We start from the raw sequence: 26123 nt of genomic DNA, 5'->3' as shown, positions 1-26123 counted from the left end.
AAAGAGAGAGAAAGAGAGAGAGAGAGAAAGAGAGAGAAAGAGAGAGAGAGAGAAAGAGAGAGAAAGAGAGAGAGAGAGAGAGAGAGAGAGAGAGAGAGAGAGAATGAGAATCTCCACTGGTTCACTCCCCAGATGGCTGCAATAGTCAGCAGTGGGCCAGGCTGAAACAAGGAGCTCGGAGCTTCACTGGGGTCTCCCACATGGGTGGCAGGGGCCCAAACACTTGGGCCATTAGGAGGGAGCTGGATTAAAAGTGGAGTGGAACACAAACCAGCGCCCACATAGGATACAGGTTTATAGGTTCTGCCTTTACCTGCTATGCTACAATGCCGGCTCCATGGATTCTTTTCTTGTTTGTCTTTATTTCCCACAGCATAAAACAGAAAACAAGACACTTGCTTTCTCGTTTATATTTACATAGACATATTTAAAGAAAAACCACCAGTTGACATCATAATTATTCTTTTATTTATTGTCTGGCTAACTTATACAGATGTCAGGGTAGGTTCTACCTACCACTTAAACTATCCTGATAACATAGATATCAAAATGTGTCTGTTTACATAGTGCAATGGTATGAACAATTTTTTTCTTCCCCTAGAGCCCCTGACTATAAACAGGGAAAGATTAATTTCATGCCAAAATTTTTAGGCACTTTAACAGTAACAAAATTGGTATTACAAGTTAAAATATAAAGGCCTAACCATTTTTACAAATATGCAAGTAATTTTTTACTTAGACATAAAAAGTTGATTTCTTTCAAATCACAAAGTAAGGCACCATTGGATTAAACATTTTTCTCTGCTTTTACTAAATAAAATGCATAGTGAAATAAATACTGAACACTGAATTTTAATACTGTAATACATTTCAATATAAAATGATATGTAAATGTTAAAATACTGTATTGCATCTTGAATCCATTTATCTGAAAATTTTATGGGAAAAACACATGTGTAAGATCTGATTTCAGGGAAGGGAAAAAATGGTTTTTATGATTTGCCATAGTTGGAAAATGTTAGCATAGATCTTTCTCACCAGTACTGTATGCTATCAGGTTACTAAAGGTGTAGGTGTATGAGACACTCCCTTAAAAATACATTGTAAAACATTGTACATGAGTAGCAACTTTGAGCTGTGACCTTGTTTCAGACTTTTAGAATGGTACCTGCAAAGTTGAGATATATAAGGTATCCAGTTCTTACTACTCAACAACATTCAGTCTTTGGATCAGACTTTTCTCCCTTGAATTTGCTAGGAAGGCCAAAGCCCATTGTTCACTAGGCTTTATCTTAAGGATGTTTATCACTGCTGACTTAGAAGAATTCCAAGTAAAATACTGCTAAATTACCAAAATGTTAGAAAAAAAATCTTTAAAAATACTCTGCCAAACTCATTGCATCTTTGTATTTCTTGATTCTCTTTGGGTAAAGAGCCCCTAGTGACTGTATGAAAGACAGATGAGTATTAGAGGAGAGGGGAGAAACAAATTCTGTAATGTACTAAGCCCAGGATTGGCCAGGAAAGTTATAAAAATACAATATATTCAAATCAGTAACTTCATAATTTATTAAACATCCTACTTGTCAGAACTCTAAGTTCTTTTGCTTTTATATAAATGAAACATTTATTTATTCCATAAATAGGAATACATCTTTCAGATTTTTCTTTGGATTGGTTTCTTGTTAGCATCTGCCAGCAACACGCACGAATACACTGAAGTCATGATACAAAGCTTAGGTAGATATACATAAACATATGTGGTTGTGTGCTTTTAAAAAATAAGCAATGGTACTTTTAAACATAATCAACCATATAAAACGTCTAAGTGGAAATTGCTTTCCAACTCTATACCTAGATTTAAAAGTCCCGGTAAAATTTTGTAAACAAAAATCATGTAAAAAAAGGCAAGTCTGGCTCTTCCCTATGGTCCTTAAGCGAAGCTTTATTTGCATAGATCCAAGACAAATCATTCTCCCCAAAAGATTCAAAACAAATTTCCTCTAGTTTCTACTAGCGATCTCCCCAGTTTGCTCAACCCCAGAAGCATCAGAGTGAATCTTTCGAGTTTGCCAATCAATTCAAATCTCTCTTCTTCCACATTTCTGATTTGATACCACTGCCTGCCTCTCTTCCCCTCCTACCACGCCTTCCTAGCATATCCAACCCTAAAGAGCCTGCTCAGCGAGAGAGGAACACAGGCAGCTTCAAACCCGCCAGGCAGGCATCCAGCTGACAAGTGAGCCGCGCAAGCCAGCTGGTTCTGAGCTGGAACCCCTGACAGGGTTTCAGTTGCTTGCCAATGGCTTTACTCCACGTGCCCCTAAGCCCTATTAGGTCAGTTTCTGACCCTGGTACTGTGAAGTAACACTTACACACAGATACTAAGGGAAGAGGAAAATAAGAGACCAAAATCTATGGTCAAGCTGTCAAACAAGGTGCTGGTTCCTCACTTTATTTCTAGGTACCAGTTGAATTGCTAAAGCTCATTTTGCCTTTTTTGTTTTTGAAATGAGATTTTTGATTAGTTTCCACCTTCCAGACCTTGCTGTCCAATATGGTAGCCATCAGCCACATGTGGCTATTGAGCATTTACCACATGAGTAGTCCAAGTGGAGATGTGCTAGAATGTAAAACACATACTGGATTCTGAACACTTAGTACCAAAAAAAGTGAAATATATCATTAATAATTTTTATATTGATTGCAGGTTACACTGATATTTTGGATGTACGGGGTAAATAAGATATATTACAGTTAATTTCACCTTTTTTCTTACCTTTTTATAATAACCTACTAGAATCTTGAAATTGTATATGGGCCTCACATTTTATTCTACTGGACAGTCTACCTCAGACTGTCCAAGATCGGCCGTCCTGCACCCACAAAAGTTTCAGGTGTGCCCTTGCTCAGCAATGTGCTTAGGTCTGTGGTTCATGGAAACAGGAGGCCACGCGTGCAAAAAAGGCATGAAAGGAAACAGCCCTCAGAGACTCTAACAGTTACAGCCTGTACCACACAAGCAGTGCATGTTTGAATTTGGTTGGTTGAAAGCTGGGACCCAATTCATCTCTGCCTACTTACTGCAAAAGCTATGGATCCCCAGCAGCCAGCGCTGGCAGCTGCAGCTGAAGCGAGCAATGACTTTGAGAATATGTACAATATAACAAGCTAGGTGCATTTCTTCCCCATCCCACCCCGGCACATGCCTTTTCCTCACTTTCCCTTCTTTCCTAATGTGAAGGGGACAAGGGAAGAAAAATGGGAGGGAGGGTGTGTACAATTCTCATATAGCAACAACAGAAGCAGCTCTTGGGCCTGGGTGGAGAAGAGCGGCAAAGATCACCTTGGGATGGGAGGAAGTGGTGGGGCACCCCGTTCTCTTCGGTTGGAGCCACCTAGAAGAGCAAACAAACAGTTTTTGTTAGAAAACTTCTGTTCTCACTGTGGAAACTCTGATCGAGGCTGTAAGCTCACTGACATGTGGATGAGAAAGGAAGAAGCGATAAATGAACGTGAACCTTAACAGAGGAGGATCTACCACTGCTACTAAGTACCTGTGCAAAGGAAGTTACAGAGCTGCTTTCCTTCTTATCACAGAGTACATGTTGATTAGAGATTTAGAGAATATGAACAGGCTCAGACGATGAGCCTAGTAATTAAGATGCCTGCCTCCCGATACCAGTGTCTGGGTTCATTCCCAACCCTGACTCTTGACTCCAACTTCCTACCGATGCAGCCCCCTGGGAGGCAGTGGTGATGGCTCAAGTAATTGGGCTCCTGCCACTCTTAGGAGACATCTAGATTATGTTTCTGGCTCCAAGCTCTAGTCCTGGCCCAGACTTGGCTGTTGTGGGAATCTGGGGAGTGAACCTAGTAGATGGGCACCCGCTCTGTCAGCCTATCTCTCTCTCTAACTCTCAAATAATAATAAAAAAATGGATAAGCAAAAATAAAACAAAAAATTCATCTATGCTGGTATCACTGAGAGATAACCTCTAACAATGAATGTGTATTTTCCATTTAGAAATGGTTCCCTTTTTTCCTCCAAAGTAAAGTCATATAGTCAGTCTTACCCTTTTTCATTTATTTATTTATTTATTTATTTATTTATTTTTTGACAGGCAGAGTGGACAGTGAGAGAGAGAGACAGAAAGGTCTTCCTTTGCCGTTGGTTCACCCTCCAATGGCCGCCGCGGCCAGCACGCTGCAGCCGGCGCACCGCGCTGATCCGATGGTGGGAGCCAGGTACTTATCCTGGTCTCCCATGGGGTGCAGGGCCCAAGGACTTGGGCCATCCTCCACTGCACTCCCTGGCCACAGCAGAGAGCTGGCCTGGAAGAGGGGCAACCGGGACAGAATCTGGCGCCCCGACCAGGACTAGAACCTGGTGTGCCAGCGCCACAAGGTGGAGGATTAGCCTAGTGAGCTGCGGCGCCAGCCTTACCCTCTTTCAATGTCATTGGTTGTTAGAAATATAGTTATTTAAAAATTTTAAAAATTTATTAGGCAGAGAGAGAGAGAATCTTACATCTACTGGTTTACTCCCCAGTGCCCACAGTGGTTGGTCGGGGCTAGGCTGGTATCAAAGGTGGGGTCTTAGGGGCCAGTGGTGCGGTGTAGCAGTCTAAGCCTCCACATGCGGCACTGGCGTCCCTCATGGGCACTGGTTCATGTCTGGCTGCTCCTCTTCCAATCCAGCTCTGGAATATGGCCCAAGTGCTTGTGCCCCTGCACTTGGCGTGGGAGACCCAGAAGAAGCTCCTGGCTCCTGGCTTCAGATTGGCTCAGCTGCAGCCATTGTGGTCATTTGGGTAGTGAACCAGTGGATGGAAGACCTTTCTCTATCTCTTCTTCTGTCTGTAAGTCTACCTCTCAAATGAATAAAAATGTTTAAAAATCTTAAAAAAAAAAAAAAAAGCTGGGGACTCAAAGTACATTCCAGGTCTCCTACCCAGGTCACATGAACCTAATTACTGAAGCCACCATCACACCTCCACTCCCTCTGCCTCTCAGGTCTGCACTGGTGGAAAGGTAGGGTCGCGGGGCTGGCACTGTGGTGTAGCAGGTTAAGCTGCTACTTGCAGCACTGGCATTCCATATGGACTCCAGCTGCAGTCCTAGCTACTCCACTTTTGATCCAGCTTCCTGCTAATGCACCTGGGAGGGCAGTGGAGGATGGCTCAAGTGCTTGAGCCCCTGCACCCACATGGGAGAATTGGAAGAAGCTCCTGGCTGTTGCAGCCATTTGTGGAGTGAACTATGGATGGAAGATCGATCTCTCTCTCTCTCTCTCTCTCTCCTTGTCTCTGTAATTCTGCCTTTCAAATACATACAATAAATCTAAAAAAAAAAAAAAAAGATAGAGTCAGGATTGGAGTGGGGAATCAAAGCCAGGCACTCTGATGTGGGAGGTGGCAAACTATCCCTCTTTGCAGATGACATGATTCTTTATTTAGGGGACCCAAAGAACTCTACTAAGAGACTATTGGAACTCATAGAAGAGTTTGGCAAAGTAGCAGGATATAAAATCAATGCACAAAAATCAACAGCCTTTGTATACACAAGCAATGCCATGGCTGAGGAAGAACTTCTAATATCAATCCCATTCACAATAGCTACAAAAACAATCAAATACCTTGGAATAAACTTAACCAAGGACGTTAAAGATCTCTATGATGAAAATTACAAAACCTTAAAGAAAGAAATAGAAGAGGATACCAAAAAATGGAAAAATCTTCCATGCTCATGGATTGGAAGAATCAATATCATCAAAATGTCCATTCTCCCAAAAGCAATTTATACATTCAATGCAATACTAATCAAGATACCAAAGACCTTCTTCTCAGATCTGAAAAAAATGATGCTGAAATTCATATGGAGACACAGGAGACCTCAAATAGCTAAAGAAATCTTGTACAACAAAAACAAAGCTGGAGGCATCACAATACCAGATTTCAGGACATACTACAGGGCAGTTGTTATCAAAACAGCATGGTACTGGTACAGAAACAGATGGATAGACCAATGGAACAGAATAGAAACACCAGAAATCAATCCAAACATCTACAGCCAACTTATATTTGATCAAGGATCCAAAACCAATCCCTGGAGTAAGGACAGTCTATTCAATAAATGGTGCTGGGAAAATTGGATTTCCACGTGCAGAATCATGAAGCAAGACCCCTACCTTTCACCTTACACAAAAATTCACTCAACATGGATGAAAGACTTAAATCTATGACCCGACACCATCAAATTATTAGAGAGCATTGGAGAAACCCTGCAAGATATAGGTACCGGCAATGACTTCTTGGAAAACACCCCAGAAGCACAGGCAGTCAAAGCCAAAATTAACATTTGGGATTGTATCAAATTGAGAAGTTTCTGTACTTCAAAAGAAACAGTCAGGAAAGTGAAGAGGCAACCGACAGAATGGGAAAAAATATTTGCAAACTATGCAGCAGATAAAGGGTTGATAACCAGAATCTACAAAGAAATCAAGAAACTCCACATCAAAACAACCCACTTAAGAGATGGGCCAAGGACCTCAATAGACATTTTTCAAAAGAGGAAATCCAAATGGCCAACAGACACATGAAAAAATGTTCAAGATTACTAGCAATCAGGGAAATGCAAATCAAAACCACAATGAGGTTTCACCTCACCCCAGTTAGAATGGCTCACATTCAGAAATCTACCAACAATAGATGCTGGAGAGGATGTGGGGAAAAAGGGACACTAACCCACTGTTGGTGGGAATGCAAACTGGTTAAGCCACTATGGAAGTCAGTCTGGAGATTCCTCAGAAACCTGAATATAACCCCACCATACAACCCAGCCATACCACTCCTTGGAATTTACCCAAAGGAAATGAAATTGGCAAACAAAAAAGCTGTCTGCACATTAATGTTTATTGCAGCTCAATTCACAATAGCTAAGACCTGGAACCAACCCAAATGCCCATCAACAGTAGACTGGATAAAGAAATTATGGGACATGTACTCTATAGAATACTATACAGCAGTCAAAAACAATGAAACCCGGTCATTTGCAACAAGATGGAGGAATCTGGAAAACATCATGCTGAGTGAATTAAGCCAGTCCCAAAGGGACAAATATCATATGTTCTCCTTGATCAGCGACAACTAACTGAGCACCAAAGGGGAAACCTGTTGAAGTGAAATGGACACTATGAGAAACAGTGACTTGATCAGCTCTTGTCCTGACTGTTGATATACAATGTAATACTTTATCCATTTTAGTATTTTTTTGTTCTAATACTATTGGTTGAACTCTGTAATTAACACACAATTATTCTTAGGTGTTTAAATTTTAACTGAAAAGTGATCCCTGTTAGGAATTTGGAAAACATTATGCTGAGTGAAATAAGCCAGTCCCAAAGGGACAAATATCATATGTTCTCCCTGATCGGTGACAACTAACTGAGCACCAAAAAGGAAATCTGTTAAAGTGAAATGAACACTATGAGAAACGGTGACTTGATCAGCCCTTGCCCTGACTGTTGATGAACAACTCAATACATTATCCCTCTTAGTATTCTTTTTGTTTGTTCTACTTAATAGTTTTGGTTGAATACTGTAATCAATACACAGTTATTCTTAAGTGTTGAAACTTAACTGAAAAATGATTGCTGTTAAATATAAGAGTGGGAATAAGAGAGGGAAGAGATGTGCAATTTGGGACATGCTCAAGCTGACTTGCCCCAAATGGTAGAGTTAGAAACATACCAGGGGATTCCAATTCAATCCCATTAAGGTGGCATGTACCAATGCCATCTCACTAGTCCAAGTGATCAATTTCTTTTCACAATTGATCATAATGATAGGACTAAGAGCCAAAGGGATCACATAAACAAGACTAGTGTCTGCAAATACTAACTGATAGAATAAAAAAGGGAGAGAACGATCCAATGTGGGACGCGAGATACACAGCAGACTCATAGAATGGCAGATGTCTAAACAGCACTCTGGCCTCAGAATCAGCCCTTAAGGCATGCGGACCTGCCTAAAAGCCCATGAGAGTATTTCACACACGGAAAGCCAAGACATTCTGGCAAAACAAACAAACAAACAAAAAACACCTAAATGAAAGATCTCTGCAAGTGAGATCCCTGTGGAAAGAACAGGTCATCAAAGAAGGAGGTACCTTTCTCTGAAGGGAGGAGAGAACTTCCACTCTGACTACAACCTTGTCTAAATATGATCAGAGTTGGTGAACTCAAAAGGCTTCCATAGCCTTGGCAACTCATGACAAGAGCCTAGGGTGATTACTGATGCCATAAACAAGAGTGTCAAATTGTTAAGTCAACAACAGGAGTCACTGTGCACTTACTCCTCATATAGGATCTCTGTCCTTAATGTGCTGTACATTGTGATTTAATGCTATAACTAGTACTCAAACAGTATTGTTCACTTTGTGTTTCTATGTGGGTGCAAACTGTTGAAGTCTTTACTTAATATATGCTAAACTGATCTTCTGTATATAAAGAGAATTGAAAATGATTCTTGATGTGAATGGAAGGGGAGAGGGAGCGGGAAAGGGGAGGGTTGCGGGTGGGAGGGAAGTTATGGGGGGGGGAAGCCATTGTAATCCATAAGCTGTACTTTGGAAATTTATATTCATTAAATAAAAGTTTAAAAAAAAAACAATGCACCAAAGGCCCTTTCCCACAAATGGCTATTAATGAAAATCATAGTCTATTACATGGAGATACTATAGTTTCATCAATCTGCTTTTGTTGGGTATTTCAGTATCTTCTGATTTCTGAACAATGCTCTATTTTACTGTTGTTTTTATTAGTATTTTCCTAATGATTAGTGATATTAAGCATCTTTTCATATGCTAATTGGTCATCTGCATATAGTTCTTTTTAAAAAAGATTTATTTTATTTATTTGAAAGAGTTAGAGAGAGAGGTAGAGACAGAGAGAGAGGTCTTCCATCCGCTGGTTCACTCCCCAGATGACCGCAATGGCCTGAGCTGTGCTGATTGGAAGCCAGGAGCCAGGAGCTTTTTCTGGGTCTCCCACGTGGGTGCAGGGGCCCAAGGACTTGGGCCATCTTCTACTGCTATCCCAGGCCATAGCAGAGAGCTATGGATTGGAAGAGGAGCAGCCAGGACTAGAACCGGCACCCACATGGGATGCCAGCACTTCAGGCCAGGGATTTAACCTGCTGTGCTACAGCGCTGGCCCCCTGCATATAGTTTTTTTTTTTTTTAAGTTGATTTATTTATTTGAAAGGCAGAGTTACAGAGAGGCACAGGCAGAGAGAGCGAGTGAGCAAGGTCTTCGATCTGCTGGTTCACTCCCCAGATGGCCACAACGGCCAGAGCTGCACCTTTCTGAAGCCAGGGGCCAGGAGCCTGGGGATTGAACTAGCAGATCGAAGACCTTGCTCTCTCTCTCTCTCTCTCTGCCTCTGTCTGACTACTGAGCAAGGAGAGGGATCAGAGGAAAATATAGGTAGTCTGTCACCCTTTGCCCCTCCTTGTCCTCTCTCCAGATTTTTTCCTGTGAGGACAGAATCATCTGGACTGAGAACATCTGTCATGGCTTGGACCATCAGCTCACACCCCACAATGGGAAGCAAGGGCTGGCCTTTTCCATAGCTGTAAATAGGTGTCACTCAAAGTGTAACCTACACTGCTCAGGGATGTCCAGGCAGGCAGCTATAGGAACAGAATAAATCTTGTTTTTTTAAAGAATATTTATTTTGGTTGGTGCCATGGCTCACTAGGCTAATCCTCCGCCTGCAGCGCCGGCACCCCAGGTTCCAGTCCTGGTTGGGGCGCCAGATTCTGTCCCGGTTGCTCCTCTTCCAGTCCAGCTCTCTGCTGTGGCCCAGGAGTGCAGTGGAGGATGGCCTAGGTGCTTGGGCCCTGCACCCCATGGGAAACCAGGAGGAAGCACCTGGCTCCTGGATTCAGATCAGCACAGTGCTCCGGCCATAGCGGCCATTGTGGGGCGAACCAACGGAAAGGAAGACCTTTCTCTCTGTCTCTGTCTAAATCTGCCTGTCAAAAAAATTTAAAAAAAGGAAAAATATATTTATTTTATTTATTTGAAGGCAGAATTAGAGAGGAGGGACAGAGAGATCTTCCATTTACTGGTTCACTCCCCAAATGGCCGCAGCTGGGCCAGGCTGAAGCCAGGAGCCAGGAACTCCTCGGAGTCTCCCACATGGGTACATGGGTCCAAGGACTTGGGCCATCCTCCACTGCTTTTCCCAGGCATGTTAGCAGTGAGGCAGAGCAGCGGGGTCTTGAACTGGTGCCTATATAGGATGCTGGCACTGCAGGTGGAAGCTTAATCTGTTATGCCACAACACTGGCCCCTAAAATTTGGTTCTTAATAATAACTTACTTAGTTGTGTTATATATATGAACTACTGTCATTATAAAATAGTAAATATGCCTAATGCCAGAATACTTAAAGTAAATCTGGAAAATAATTTGTGGGGACAGTGCGAATTAATTCACTAACTTAAGGCATATTCCCAAGTGCCTGCTGTGACTCGGGCACGGTGACACTCAAGGAAGATGCATTAGTGGGCAATCCACAGTTCCGGTCTTTAAGTTGTTTACTTGCATCTTACAGGAGGAGGATGGGGAAGGGAATACAGCCATTAAATTAAAAGCCAAGAGGGTAAGGGGAAATTGGTTCTGTTACTGATTTTAAAATATGAATAATATTTAAATTAGATTGAGAATGCCTGTAGAAAGTCAGGAAGAGTTATTCAGAGTCTATATGAACATCCCTTCAAGTACATTTGTTAGTGTCCAAGAGGGAAGAAAAACTGGCTGTTCTGACCAGATGGAGGTCCCTCTCCTACTGAAAACACACACTCGAGGAGGTCAGCTCCATGTGAAGACCTGTCATCAAAAACTTCACCCACCGGCTGGTGCCGCGGCTCACTAGGCTAATCCTCCGCCTAGCGGCGCCGGCACACCGGGTTCTAGTCCCGGTCGGGGCACCAGATTCTGTCCCGGTTGCCCCTCTTCCAGGCCAGCTCTCTGCTGTGGCCCGGGAGTACAGTGGAGGATGGCCCAAGTGCTTGGGCCCTGCACCCCATGGGAGACCAGGAAAAGCACCTGGCTCCTGGCTCCTGCCATCGGATCAGCGCGGTGCGCCGGCCGCGGCGGCCATTGGAGGGTGAACCAACGGCAAAGGAAGACCTTTCTCTCTGTCTCTCTCTCTCACTGTCCACTCTGCCTGTCAAAAAAAAAAAAAAAAAAAAAAAAAAAAAAAAAAAAAACTTCACCCACCAACCCTTGAATGACAGTTTTATTTTCTTTTTCTTTTCTTTTTTTCTTTTTTTTTTTTTTTTGACAGGCAGAGTGGACAGTGAGAGAGACAGAGAGAAAGGTCTTCCTTTGCTGTTGGTTCAACCTCCAATGGCCGCCGCGGTCGGCGTGCTGCGGCCGGCGCACCGCGCTGATCCGATGGCAGGAGCCAGGAGCCAGGTGCTTCTCCTGGTCTCCCATGGGGTGCAGGGCCCAAGCACCTGGGCCATCCTCCACTACACTCCCTGGCCACAGCAGAGAGCTGGCCTGGAAGAGGGGCAACCGGGACAGAATCCGGCGCCCCGACCGGGACTAGAACCCGGTGTGCCGGCGCTGAAAGGCGGAGGATTAGCCTAGTGAGCCGCGGCGCCGGCCCGAGAGTTTTATTTTCTTTATACCTATTTATTAGGCGCTGTCTGGGAGCTGAATTTTTCTAGGGATTAAGGGAAGCAGCAATATTCTGTTTATTTCTGGTATCTGTTCATCGAAATTTTCCTAAAAATATTTTCAAACTCTTTGAATTCTTCAATAGAGACACAACGCATAGCTTGACTCAATTAATGTGACCCAGTCAAAACATCTAGTATTGTCCTATGTCTTAACATGCAGTGTAACTGTCCCTCTCTCTCTCTTCCCATGACCTGAGACTGCCAGCTGTCACTTCTCACTGATGTAAGTGATTGGGCTTTCTAATTGACCTTAACCTTAGCTGATATTAATCTGCTCCAAGGCTGGCAACCACCAACCAGAACTTATGGAAGAACTGTGTGTGGAGGAGCAGCAGCAGGCTCTGCGTATGGGTAAAGTGTTCTGCTGTGGACTTTGTGACCGCCATGTGACTTGCTCATACACCTTTTCTCCACACACTTCTGGCTTGGGAGTTTGGTTCTGAGGCTAAGGCTGCTGCATGTCGGAGCCTCATCAGTGATACCTGTATATTTCATGCTAATTCCTCCTTACCCCTGTACATTTATTGCTGTGAAATTCCGGTTTGTCTATTTTTCCTTCTTGGTCACATTTCTTCAATAGAGGAAAAGTGATTCCTTCGTATGGAAGCATCACATGTATTAGTAAAAAGGCAGAGACCATCTAAAGTCTAGTCATGCTAAGTTACTGAATGCGGACTCGATGGACTCCTGTGAACAAAAGCCATGTGATAAAATGGGGAAGTGTTTGCTACGTCATGTTATACAAACCCCATCACCAAAAAACCGTACTCTCTCATCATAACTAGTACTACCAGCTTGCACGGACACATTAACTATTTCCTGTAAGCATTCTGGCTGGGTCTCCCCAATTTCTTTCTCAACGTGCATGGAGAACTGACCAGAATTTAAATGGCTCCAAATAATTTAAATAATTGATATTATTTAATAAATTTAAAATTCTAAAAATAAAAAAATTAATAATTTAAACTGACCTGAGTTTAAATGGCTCTGCCTGATCCAGTAAGAGGCCTGGAATTCCCATATGGACCCACACATAACCCAGGCTATTCAAGTATGAATCTGCCCAAGCCCTGGCAGAAATACTCACTGCGGCTCTCGTTTCTTGCCAGTTTACTGGGGTAACTTTTGGCTGTTGGTACATATGGCTCTGGAGGTGGCAAATCAGAAATTGGGTGGAAGAAGAATCTGCTTTCCCACTCATCTGGGGGAGAAAGAGACAGTGTTGTCAGTAACAGCGTGCGCTGAAGACTTATGCAGTGAAAGGCATGGATGAAATCCAGAGAGAGGACTGCAGAAGTCACTCCTGGTTTTATGCCCAGAAGGTTATAGAAAAGCTGCAAGAACTACAAATGTCACTGAGCAGTACATTGATCAAATATGCTGGTTTGCATATCAAAGCAAAGTGATTTCAACTCCAGAGATCAGGATCCAGCCAGTCCCCCTTAGAAGTGGGGACTAAGGTATGGGACCCCTATCTTCCCACCAGTGGGCTCAAGAGTAACTGGGGAGCACTCTGATAACCACGACAGAAATGAGTGCTTAATATCCACAGGCCCTTGAGGCTGTTACTTACAGCGAACTGTCAGAAGATAAGCTACAAAAAAATTTTTTTCATTATTCTGGAATCTCTGGAAAGTTAACCAAAATCAGACTCAAACAAAGAACAGGTCAAAGAAAAATGGCATGTCTTTTTGGGAGAGCAACTATTATTTTTTTATTTGAAATCACAGTGGGCCCTAAAATGGTTAGATCAGTGCAGTGCAGTATGGTAACAATGATGGAACAAGAAATGTTAGCACCAGTGAGCAAACCACACACACCTTCACATGAAGAATCTTGGAAGCCATTTCTAATTGATGTTGATGGTGGAGGCGGCGGAGGGGCCCCAGCACCAGGCCTGTCGGGGGGAAGTGGAGGCCGGGGGCCACTCCTGAGGCTGTCAACTCCACTCCTGGATGGCAGCTGAGGGGTGGCAGGCAGGGCCCGCGATGTGCTGCCATTTCTGCTTACTGGAGGTGGTGGGGGGAGGGGGCCTGGAGCAAGAAAAAAAAAGCCATTTAGTTCAGTCCTACTTTATATCATGCATTACTATTATAATAGTCATCATTAGTGTACATCTAAGGGGTGTCTGCTGGATTCAGTTCTTAAACTAGGGCATATGGAGAAATCGTGGAGACTCTGCCAGAGATTTAGCTGAGAAAAAAGTAGGCACATATAAACACAGACACACAAAGTACATATGTACACATGTATATATAAATACATATTCATAGCTAAATGGCTGTTTTGGCTTTGAGTTAGTTATTGAGATTGCAGATAATACAATGAAATTGAAAACGTGATAGTCTATTTATACTGACAACCATATAATTTTATATATATTTCATAATCTTTTTTTTTAAGATTTATTTATTTGAAAGGTGGAGTTACAAAGAGGGAGAGGCAGAGGCAGAGAAAGGTAAGTCTTCCATCCTCGAGTTCATTTTCCAAATGGCCGCAACAGCTGGGGCTGGGCCAGCCTGAAGTGAGGAGCCAAGGGCTTCATCTGGGTCTCCCATATAGGTAGCAGGGGCCCAACTACTTGAGCCATTTTCTGATGCTTTTCCTGGGACATCAGCAGGGAGCTGGGTCAGAAGTGGAGCAGTCAGGACTCAAACCAGCACCCATATGGGATGCCAGCACAGCAGGTAGATGCTTAACCTACTATGCCACAGCACCTGCCCCTGTCATAATCTTATTAAAGAGTGGTTGAGAGCTGGTGCTGTGGCATAGCTGGTTAAGCAGCCTAGCTGCTCCACTTCTGATCCAGCTCCCTGCTAATGTGCCCAGGAAAGTGGAAGACGGCCCAAGTGCTTGGGGCCCTGAACCCATTTGGGAGAGCTGGAAGAAGCTCCTGGCTCCTGGCTTCAGCCTGGCCCAGCCCTAGCTGTTGCAAACATTTGGGGAGTGAACCAGAGGATGGAAGATATCTCTCTCTCTTTCTCTCTCTCTCTCTCTCTTTCTCTCTCTCTGCAACTCTGCCTTTCAAATAAACAGATCTTCAAAGATAGTCATGAATTATTTTAGGCCTTCAGAAGAATTAAGTTCTTCAAATGTACAGGACTATTGCCAATTATACAAGTATCTTTCTGTGATGCCTACAGCCTGTTTCCGGGCAGGAAACCAAATACCAGTCAGTCATCCTGAGCACAGCAGGAGTTCCTTCTTGCTTCTTCCTCTTTGCAGAGCAGATGAGCACAGGGAATGACAAACAACTAACAACATCCTGGGCTATAAACGCTAGTGAGGGTCCTGACCTTGAGCAAGCTGTTGCCCTGTGGAACTTGACTTCCTGTCCTTGAAAGAATGCCAGATAGTCACCTTTCTCATGCTACTACTACCAGGAGTTAATCAGCCAAAAATCAAATAAAAAGTACTAAAAAAGAATTGGAAGCCATTTTTAAAAAAGAACAGTGGGATGATAGAACCATAACGTTTCACATTCCTGGGAAAAAATTAAAAATAACTTATTTTTGATAACACAAATGAAATTTATTTTGACTTTCCCATTCTCCAAATATAGAGGCTATTTGGGTAGTGAGAACATTCAAACAAACCAGGGACCAAACTTGAGCATTTCCTTATGTATATTGGAATAGCCTGAGTAGTGATTACTGATCTTCAGCAGCAAGTTCCACTCACGAGACACCAACGTCTTACATAAAGACAATGTCATATAGTGCTAGAAATATAAATTTCTCATCACCCACAGACTCAGAATCCAACAAGGGATCTTGACTTCAACACCTTGCCCACTGCAGGGATCCCTGACAGGAAGTCTTGGCTCCAGAACTCGATGGAGCCTGGCAGGTCTCTCAAGGAGTCCTCAATGCCTCCCCTTTGCCAGGTTTATTTACTGTCCCATCTGCTTATCCTCGTTGCAGTCCCAGGCAGCAAGAGTTGATTTCCTGGAAGAAAGTATCTCATATGCTGTGGGTTTAACTCCTACCTATCATGAACTGTAAACTGTGGCCTGGTTAAATTTGATTGACCTCATCTTGTTCTGTTTCTTAAAATAAACCTTCATGTTTCTAACTTTACAACCTTGCGGCTCCCTGCTTTAAACCAGGAAGGGACAATGGAAAAGAAAATAGATTTCTATTTCCCAGAATAATAAAAACAATCATTTATTGAATATAATTACATTCCAAGAAATAAGAAAACTACTGCAAATCCTTGTCTCTCTTAATTCTTGCAACAACCTTGAGAGGTGCAGGGATAGGTCTCAGAAGGTTTGGAAGCTTAAGAAGCCCAAGTCTATGGGCTAATGAGTACAACAGTCAGGATTTAACTCCAAATATATTAAATTCTAAGGTTCACTTCCCTACCAATGAAATAAAATCACATCTCAAAATGTGATGGCCATGGGGCCAGCGCTGTGGCTCACTTGGTTAATCCTCTGCCTGTGGCACCGGCATCCCATTTGGGTGCCGGGTTCTAGTCCTGGTTGCTCCTCTTCCAGCCCAGCTCCCTGCTGTGGCCCAGGAGGGCAGTGGAGGATGGCCCAAGTGTTTGGGCCCCTACACCCGCATGGGAGACCAGGAGGAAGCACCTGGCTCCTGGCTTTGGATCGGTGCAGCGCCAGCTGTAGCAGCCATTTGGGGAGTGAACCAACGGAAGGAAGACCTTTCTCTCTGTCTCTCTCTCTCTCACTGTCTATAACTCTACCTGTCAAATAAATAAATAAAAAATAAAAAATGTGATGGCCCTTGATGGCCTCTCATAGGTTCCTTGTGGGAATGTAAACTGGTAAGAATTTTCTGGGAGGCAGTTTGGCAGTAGTTCCATTTCTAGGAATTCATCCACAGGAAATACTTAGAATTGCCACAGATAGTTAGTTACAAGAAAGTAGCACTGTATTATCTGCAACAGCAAAGATCTAGAGATGGCTCAAATGATCAAGTGAAGTTAAACAAAGCAAGGTGCACTGTAGGTCTAATGTCACGCAGTCATCAAAAAGTTGGGTTGTAAAAGAATGGTTAATCACATCAGAAAATGTTAATTAGGTATTATTAAGTCAAAAGTAAATTATCGAACAATATACAGGTAGTGTGACACTGATTTTGTAAAAAAAAATGCATGTGTGTGTCTATGTGTGTCTACATATATCTCTTTTTTAAAAAAGAATTATTTGAAAGGCAGAGGTAGAGACAGAGAGAGAGAGGTTTTCCATCTACTAATTCACTCTCTAAGTGGCCCCAATGACTGGGGCTGGGCCAGGCTAAAGCTGGGAGCTCCTTCCAGGTCTTCTACATGGTACAGATTTGGGCCATCCTCTGCAGCTTTCCCAGGAGCATTAGCAGGGAGCTGGATCGGAAGAGGAACAGCCAGGACTCAAACTGGTGCCATTATGGGATGCTGGTACTGCAGGCAGGTCTGGGCTTTACCCCCGCTATGCCACAGCGCCAGACCCTACATATATCTTTTAATTCCATTTCCTGTGAACTTTTCGAAGCACTCCCTATGTATTTTAACAAGACTGAAAAGATACATAAAAATTGTTCTAAAGACGAGGCGCAATTTAGCCTAGTAGTAGATTCCTGCCATCCACGCTGGAGTACCCAGGTTTGATTCCTGCCTTGGCTCCCGGTTCCAGCTTTCTGCCGGTGCAGACCCGGGAAGCAGCAGTGATGCTGTAGTGACTGGGCTTCTGTCACCCACAGGGAGACTCAGGTTGTGTCCTCAGCTCCAGGCTTCCATCCCAGCCCTGACCACCATAGGTGTCTGGGGGAGTGAACCAGCAGATGGGATCTCTCTCTCTCTCTCTCCCCCTCTCCTGATCATTAAAGTTTTTTTAAATGTTATCAATAGTGGCTGGTGCCATGGCTCACTAGGCTAATCCTCTGCCTGTGGCGCTGGCACCCCGGGTTCTAGTCCCAGTCAGGGTGCCGGATTCTGTCCCAGTTGCTCCTCTTCTAGTCCAGCTCTCTGCTGTGGCCCAGGAAGGCAGTGGAGGATGGCCCAAGCCCTTGGGTCCTGCACCCGCATGGGAGACCAGGAGGAAGCACCTGGCTCCTGGCTTCGGATTGGTGCATCATGCCGGCCGTGGTGGCCATTTGGGGGGTGAACCAGCGGAAGGAAGACCTTTCTCTCTGTTTTTCTCTCTCACCGTCTAACTCTGCCTGTCAAAAAAAAAATGTTATCAATAGTTATTTCTGAATGGTGGTGGTAGTAGGATTATAGGTGATTTTCCTTTTTTTTCTCAAAGAAGTGCATTTTATTTATTGTCATTTGAAAGGCAGAGAGAGAGAGAGAGAGAGAGAGAAACACAAGAATCTATTGATTAATCTACTTGGTAGAGCTATACAGAAAGCTCCTTAGTTACTTTAGGGAAAATCACAGACACTGGGTAAGAAGAAAAGTGTTCTGTTCTCATTTATCCATTGAAGTCTATTTAGGGGGTTGGTGCTGTGGCGTAGTAAGCTGGGCCTCTGCCTGCGGCGCCAGCATCCTATATCGGCACTGGTTCATGTCCCAGCTGCTCTTCTTCCAATCCAGTCTCTGCTATGGCCTGGGAAAGCAGTAGAAGATGGCCCAAGTCTTTGGGCCCCTGCACTCGCATGGGAGACCATGAAGAAACTTCTGGCTCCTGGTTTTAGATCAGCACAGCTCTGGCCATTGTGGCCACTTGGGGAATGAACCCATGGATGGAAGACTTTTCTGTCTCTCCCTCTCTTTTTTTGTAACTCTCTCAAATAAATAAATAAAAAAAAGTATTCAGTGAGATACCACTATATTTAGGAATTTGATTTAATCTACTAGACACTAAGTATTTGTAGTCAATTCCATGCAGCATAATGGTTTGCTGGAGTGTTTCAAACTGTACTGGACATTATAATCACTGGGGAGCTGGTCTTAACTGCACGCAGACCAGTTATACCAGAACCTGGGACGGGGCCCAGGCCTTCTGGTTTCTTGAAGTTCCTCAGGTGATTCCAGTGTGTGATGAACTTGAAGGACTACTGGTTGGAATAATGGTGTTGTTACTAGAATTCTGAGGTCATAGGTCAACAGTCAGTTAACACTGAAAGAAAAAAATGCCTATTTCTAGACATGATGGGGTGTGTGTGATGAGGTTAAATTTAAAAGTAGATGCTTCTGCTGAGTCCCTCAAAAACCACTGTGAAAGAAGTATACTATGTGTCTTCTAAAAATGCCTGTTTTATAAGGAGAAAGAGAGCAACTCTCAGGAATTCTCACATTTCATTTCCTACTCCGCAAATTGTTCTCTTAACATTTCTCAATGCTGGGAGAGTGAGGGGACAGGTGGGCTTTGGCAGGCCCTTGAATCTGGAAAATGGCATGTCAGTTTTGAGTTTATGCCTATGAACATTTTATGAAGGGGGAGCCTGTATCTTTGATTCTCCAAGCAATTTATGTGCCAGAGATGTTAATTATGCCACATGAACTTTTTCTATTTCTCTGTGACGAGCAAGGAGCTGGTCTCAAAGCCTGAAAAATGAAGAGAGCAGGACAGAAGTTCATCAGCTCTTCAGTAAGTGCCTTTTTGCTGGGGTCCCAGGGCCTCCTGCAGGAGCTGGTGCTGGATTACTAAGTAGCTTGGGGCCATTTAACTGTATGGGTTACTCGGGCTCCTCTTCTTTCAGACGTGAACAGAAACATAGGTCTCATTTTCCTGAGGTTTACATGAGGTCACGATGAGATCAGCCATGTCAGTGTCACTTCAATGCCGGAAGCTCTCAGGAGCCCACCCACATATGCTTCCGTTGTGTTCAGCCCCAGGACTGTGAGTGGCTTTCTGGGGGGCTGGGTGTTGGGGATCTGAGAACTCACCCGCGTCTTTCTTACCTGATCTGCCTGGCGGGTCCCTCACTGGAGGAGGGGGTCTCTCGCTGGGCGGGGGAGGAAGAGGGCCCGAACGTCCCACTGACGGTAAGGGAGGTGCAGCGGACGTGAGGGACACATTCCGCTGCGGGAGCCTTGGGATTTCGTCACCGCCGCCGCCACCTGGCGGCAGGGGGGGCGGCCCGGGCCTGCTGGGTGGCGGCGGTGGGGGCGGGGCCTGTGAGGAGGCGGCAGGCCGCGGGCTGGAAGGCACTGGAGGCTTGTTGTTCTGCGGCGGAGGCGGTGGCACCACTTCCCTGTGGATGGAGGGCCTGTTGCCCACTGGCGGGGGCGGTGGAGGGGGCTTGTCATCCAAGGCCCTGCTGGGGGTGGGAGGCAGGGGAGGCCTGTTGGCGAAGGGCGAGGGGGAGCCCGAGGGTGACTGACGTACGGAGCCTCCTCCGAAGGCAGCACCTCGGTTCCCAGGGAAAGGCGGCGGAGCAGGGCCGGGGCCAGGTGGCCTGGGCGCCCCAGGCACTGGTGGGGACCCCCGGTTGTGCAGACTTGACTGAATAGGTCTTGGCGTGTTAGGTACTGGAGGAGGAACACTATCGGGCTTCGAGCCTACGTCGGGCCTCGGGGGAAGCATTCGGACCCTCTGAGGCTCTGGGGGACCGCTCCTGTGGCCTGCCGGAGAAGGCCCGGGAAACCTCCCCGGGCCACTTGGGGGTGAAAAAGGCTTGGCAGAGGTGGCTCTTCCTCCTGGTGGCAAAATCGGTGGTCGGCTTCCTCCGGAATCTGAAGAACAGGGAAACAAATGTTCAGTTAGAAAATCAGGAGCCCTGGAGACATCAGAGGGCCGGAGCGTATGCCCAGCTACTAGAAGGCCATTCCCAGAGGGCTGTACAATAGGGGTAATTATTAGCTATGTAAACTGCGTTTTGTGTGGTCCTTCCTGGAGGCAGAGGAGTAGACCACAGCTCCATGTCGACCTTCTAGTCCCAGGTTCTACAACCATCAGCTCTCAAAAGGATTCCCACAAGATCTCTCAGCGCGATGGACAGAAACGAGGACAGAACCGGAAGAGTTCTGGAGAGGGCAGTGTTCACTATGCGGGGACAGGAAGAAGGTGGCTGCACAGGGTTCCTGCTACTTTCGCTATCTATGTTCCCTGGCCCCCACACCTCTCAGGTTTGAAAAACCATTCAGTCATCAGAGGTGAAAAAAATTAGTTATCTCAATTTAAATATCCATATAAAGGGCTCCCCTAGTCCCTTTGAAAAGAAATGCCCAAGACAAGGTGGAAAGTATAACAGAATGGTTGGGACTGCACTGAGGAAGAAGCAAGGAAATTGTCCAACAAAGTCTAACTTAAAGAATGGGTGCCAGTGCACACGGCATCTGCAAAGCAGGCAGACACAGGATGCTTTGTCCTACTGCTTTACCTCAGAATGGGCAGGGCAAAGCAACCCTATAACTGTTTTGGTTCAACAAAGTGAGGAACCAAAGGTCTGGGAAATCTCAAACCAGCACCCAGAATGGTGTGGAACTGAAGATAATTCTCAAAAAACAATCTGCCTTAGAACATCTCCCACTTCAATCATGAGCTAATAAAAATCCTGCTTACCGGCTGAGCACTTGCTGACCACCAGCTATTCTAGACGAGAGGAGTGAACAAAATAGAAAAGGTCTTACTCCCCTACAGTTTACTTTCTTGCAGGGCTGGGGAGAGAAACAGTAACCAGCCAGTGCATTCAGTAATTAAATATTTTCAGATAATTACATATACTTAAAAAAAAAAAACCTAAAATATGCCGATGAGATCCAGGGTGCCTGGAGTGGTCAGAACAAAGTGGGGTGGCCTGGGGACCGTTCTTCAGAAGACCGATGTGAGCTAGGGCCTCACAAGAAGGAGCCAGCGGAAAGATGAAGGAGACGGACACTTCACCAGAGGGCCAGCACGTCCAAAGGCCCTGGAGTAGAAATGAGCCCCTAAAACAACGGCCTGTGTCCTAAGGCACAGTGGGCATGGGAAGGATTCAAAGTAAATGGAGCCTGAGTGGCCAGCAGGAGCTGGATCACAAAGCCTTGTAGGCAGAAGCACTTGGCCACTTACGCAGTGGGGAACTATGTACTAGAAGAAAGCTGCATTTTCCTAGAGTATGTGTGTATTTCTATGTCACTAACTTAGAATGGGTTGCATCTCCCAAGCTGGGATTAAAGTCGCGGTTACCGTATTACCGCATGTAAGGGGGCTTCTGGGACAGCACTTTGTGCACTAACTGCAATTCTAGCTCCATTTTCTCATTTCCCCTCTTTTGTTTTTTGCCTTAATTCCTTGCCATATAAATGTGAAAATTTCACCCTTTCCCACATTCTAAAAGATTATGTCACCAGAGATAAAATTCCTTTAATAGGACAAACATGAAGAAATGTTTATGGTAAACTTCCTTGGGCTTCTGCAGTAGTCAGGAGAGAACCTCATGCACTTTTCAAGGTTTTTATTGAGGCATGACCGAGGTCAACTTCTTTCTACCATCAGGTTCATAGATGATTCTCTAGGACTTATTTCTAGTAACTCCCCACAGAGAACACTTAGAACCACTGGCACTGAAATGCTAAAGTCTGTCATGCAAACCAGCCTTTCAGATTTCGGGGAATCTGTGATATGCTCACTGGACACGCTGCATCGTGTATTTGGGAAGTGGCTCCGAAGTGTTGCCTATGCTGGACAGGTGGAGCAGGCCACCTCCCAAGGCTGCCTCTGCCAGGTCACTGGGCAGTTCTCAGGGGTGACAAGTTCCATTTGCTCCCTCTCTTCCTTCCCACTCTAGCCCACTCTTTAGAAAAGTACAAGAATGGACAAGTGACACCCAAGGACACTGGGCAGATAGCTCCTAGCTCTATGGGGCTGTCTGATCATGAGTAATATAAAACAAAACAAAACAAAAAAGCTGCTAAATAGTGTCTCTTGTAAAATAGGGGTAACAACTCAGAGAATGTAAAAGATTTGAAAGAGCACAGAGCCTTAAGGGGCACACCAAGCCTCTTGACCCCAGACCGCCACACCGCCATCTTCTGCCATGAAGAGAGAGGGAAACACTCCTCACCATTATCCCTGCTGGCTGTGGACCTCAGCTTCGGCATTCCAGCCTGGAACAGTCCTCCCAATCCAGGCGGGCCACCCGCTCCGCCGCCACTGCCACCTCCGCCTCCACCACCACCGCCGCCGCCACCTCCACCAAATCCACCGCCTCCTCCAGCACTGGCTCCTTTAGGTTCTGTGGAAGGAGCAAAACGCCATCTTTTCACACACGTGGAAACACCCACCAGAGTACCCATCCATTGTGGGCTAGTACAGTAAAACAGGGAGCTGGCAGGACCTGGGCCTCTCATGGACAACTGGGATTTCTTTTTTTTTGAAGATTTATTTATTTACACAGAGAAGGGGAGAGACAGAGAGAGACTGTCCATTTGCTGGTTCACTCCCCAGACGGCCGCTACAGCCAGGGATGGGCCAGGCCAAAGTCAGGAACCCAAGCACTAGGTGCGTCTTCTGCTGCTTTCCCAGGTGCATTAGCAGGGAGCTGGATCAGAAGTGGAGCAGCTGGACTCAACCAGAGCTGCAGGCAACAGCTTAACCCGCTATGCCACAGCGCCAGCCCCACACCTGGGATTTCCAAGGTTGGCCCTGCCTCCAGTCACAATAGGAGGGTTTTCTTTGGGCACAGGGCAGTCCCAGGACCAGTGGTGGGAGGAACAGTAAGAGCCGATGATCTGCCCTGTACCTGCTCCTGACTAGCTTCCATACGCGTTAACATCATCTTGACCTACAGCCTAAGACTCGGCAAATAAAGGAATCGTCACAGAAAGAAGATCCCATGGGAGGGGGAGATGCAGTAAAAATTCAGAAGAAAGGGAATTGTAGAAAGAATAAAGGAGGGGCTGGCATTTGGCTCAGTGATTAAGACATCATTTTGGAGGCCTGCATCCCATATGGAGTGCTGGGTTCAAGTCCTGGTTCTACCCTGGTTCAGGCTCCTGCTAAAATGCATCCTGGGTGCATAGCTCAAGTGGTTGGGTCCCTGCTACTTTTGTGGGAGACTCAGATTGAGTTCTTGGCTCCCAGGAGTTTGGGGAATGAACCAGCAGATGGGAGGAATAGTAATGGAAAATTTTTAAATCTCACAATTTTACTCCTTGGAAATATCCACTATTGAGGGGTATTTGTGTTTGTGTGTGTATGTGTGTGTAAATTCACTGAACAGTTTTTAGTCTGCTTTTCCCCCCCTTAATATCTTACTATTATATTTTTCTATATCATTTAATATTCTTTGAAAACATGAGTTCAGAGGATTGTATTTTGGAATATGAAAGGGTTATAACTTACTTAATCACTTATTTGATAGCCTTTTAGGTTGATTTTAGTTTTTGAATATCATAAAGACCAACAGTGAGCTTTAGTTATTTAAAAATTCTCTGCAATTTGAGAAAGTGCAAAGATTGTTTTATTTTACATTTATTTACAGAAATTATATTTTGAAATACGAAGAAAGAAAAAAATAGTTCCTTGTCTAGCTCCTGAGTTGTTTCTCATTGTCTTTGAACTACTTTATAGCTTTAAGTTGTAGAAAACTGCTAATCATGCAAATAATATTTGTCTAAATAAATGAAAATCAGTTGTATTCCATTAAATTCATTTCAGCAGTTATTTGCCTATATATGTGTATGGTATTTTGTATTCTTTGCACTGGTAACACTGTATTGGTTCCTTCATTAATTCATGAGTTAAATAATAAAATGTTTGATATTACATCTATGAAAGCCATAATTATACCATCTTTTAAAAAATCAATCTTCAAATGTGTGTGTCTATTAGACAAGTTGTTTAAAGTCTTACCTCCTCCCAAAAGAACCACACACATCTTCTTTGATAACTATTTCTTGAAATCTATAAAGTAATCTGGGAGAAATGCCACTTTTATGATATTTAGACTTCAAATTTGGAAATGTGTATTTTCCTATTTATTCACATCATGTGGATTTGGGGGTAAGTTTTATAGTTTTCATGATATAGGTTATACATGACTCTTGTCAGAGTTGCTTCAGATACATATATATTTAAAAAGAGATTATTTATTTCAGAGGCAGAGTTACAGAGAGGGAGGGAGAGACAGAGAGGTCTTCCATTCACTGTTCACTCCCCAAATGGCCACAATAGTTGGAGCTGGGCTGATCTGAAGCCAGGAGCTTCTTCCGGGTCTCTCACAAGGGTGCAGGGGCCCAAGCATTTGGGCCATCTTCTACTGCTTTCCCAGGCACATTAGCAGGGAGCTGGCTCAGAAATGGAGCAACTGGGACTTGAACTGGCACCCATTTGGGATCTCAGCGCCATAGGTGGAGGCTTAACCTATTATACCACAGCACTGGCTCCAAGATACATTTTTATTTCTTGAAGTTGTGAAGAGGATGCTTTTCCTATAAGATCTAGTAATTGGTTATTATTGGCATCAGAAAACTTCATTTGATATCTAGCAGGCCACTCTGCTTTATTTTCTAAATTGAAATGTACAAAAAATTATGATCTTGCATTCTCTAGTGGACATACAATCTCTAGATAATAAAGATTTTTGCCTTTTCTGATAACTGTTATATTATTTCTCATATAGGTAATTACTTTGATGGCTGAACTTCCATACACTGTAAATGATTAATGTTGCTAAAGGCAACCATGTTCTGATTTTAATGAGAAGGCCTCTAACATCCTCAAGTTAAATATTAACTATTGGTTTCAAACTGTTTTTTCTTTCCCCTGAATATTCAGCCAGGATGGACTCTTCTAACTTAATTTTTTAAGCTTTTCTTATAGCATGGAATTTCATTAAGTGCCTATTTAAGGTCTACTGAGATGATAATATGTATGATTTTCCTTATTTTAAGTGATAGTTATGTAGATTTCCTAACATTAAAAATGGGATAAACCCTAGTCTTCATGAATTCTTCTTTTAACATAACACTGAATTAGAGTTTCTGGTATTTTATTTAGCATTCCGTCCTCTGTGATCACAAATGGTCTATGATAGGGCTCTTTAATTTCGGAACTACTGCACTCTCATTTTGTGTTGCCCGTGGCTATCCTGTTTGTGGAATGTTTATGGCATCTCTGGCCTCTCTCCACTAGATGGCAGTAGCAGTCCCACCCCACGCCCACACTCCAGCGTTGGGACAACTGAAGAAGTCTTTAGACACTGCTACATTTGCCCTGGGGGGCAAAACTCACCCTCGGCTGAAAGTCACTAAGGTGCAGCTTTCTTTTTTATGTGTGCTGCCTTTTTCAAGCTTTATTTTCACTTCATGACACTTTCATTACACCTGTCAGATAATTTTCCATCTCTTCTTGTTTGGGAACAATTTTTATAGCATCCCAATGAGCTATTTCTTAAATTCAAAATAAGTTACTAATAAAATCATTTGGCTTCAATGCTTTTTGGAGAGAAAATAACTTGATAAACTTTTCACCTTTTTCCTTGCTTCTTGTGGTTG

At 44.2% G+C, this 26123-nt stretch overlaps 1 protein-coding gene across 4 annotated transcripts in view; it reads right to left on the bottom strand.

Moving 5' to 3' along the window:
• Positions 1–445: 445 nt before the first annotated feature.
• WIPF1 (WAS/WASL interacting protein family member 1) overlaps positions 446–26123 on the bottom strand; it is a 129561-nt gene continuing 103883 nt past the window's right edge. For all 4 annotated transcript variants that reach the window (XM_008258766.4, XM_008258767.4, XM_070070672.1 and 1 more), the window contains exons 4-8: positions 22691–22861; positions 19605–20378; positions 13577–13789; positions 12844–12957; positions 446–3398 (exon numbers count right to left, since the gene is read on the bottom strand). In XM_008258766.4, the coding sequence (XP_008256988.2) occupies positions 3343–3398; positions 12844–12957; positions 13577–13789; positions 19605–20378; positions 22691–22861 (1328 nt within the window). In that variant the 3' untranslated portion in view covers positions 446–3342. The remainder of the gene's footprint in view (positions 3399–12843; positions 12958–13576; positions 13790–19604; positions 20379–22690; positions 22862–26123) is intronic.

The sequence above is a fragment of the Oryctolagus cuniculus genome, chromosome 3 (genome assembly GCF_964237555.1).
Source record: "Oryctolagus cuniculus chromosome 3, mOryCun1.1, whole genome shotgun sequence".
In the NCBI taxonomy this organism is placed as follows: domain Eukaryota; kingdom Metazoa; phylum Chordata; class Mammalia; order Lagomorpha; family Leporidae; genus Oryctolagus; species Oryctolagus cuniculus.
Note: the sequence above shows the minus strand (reverse complement) of the source record. Positions and strands in the feature narration are given on the sequence as shown.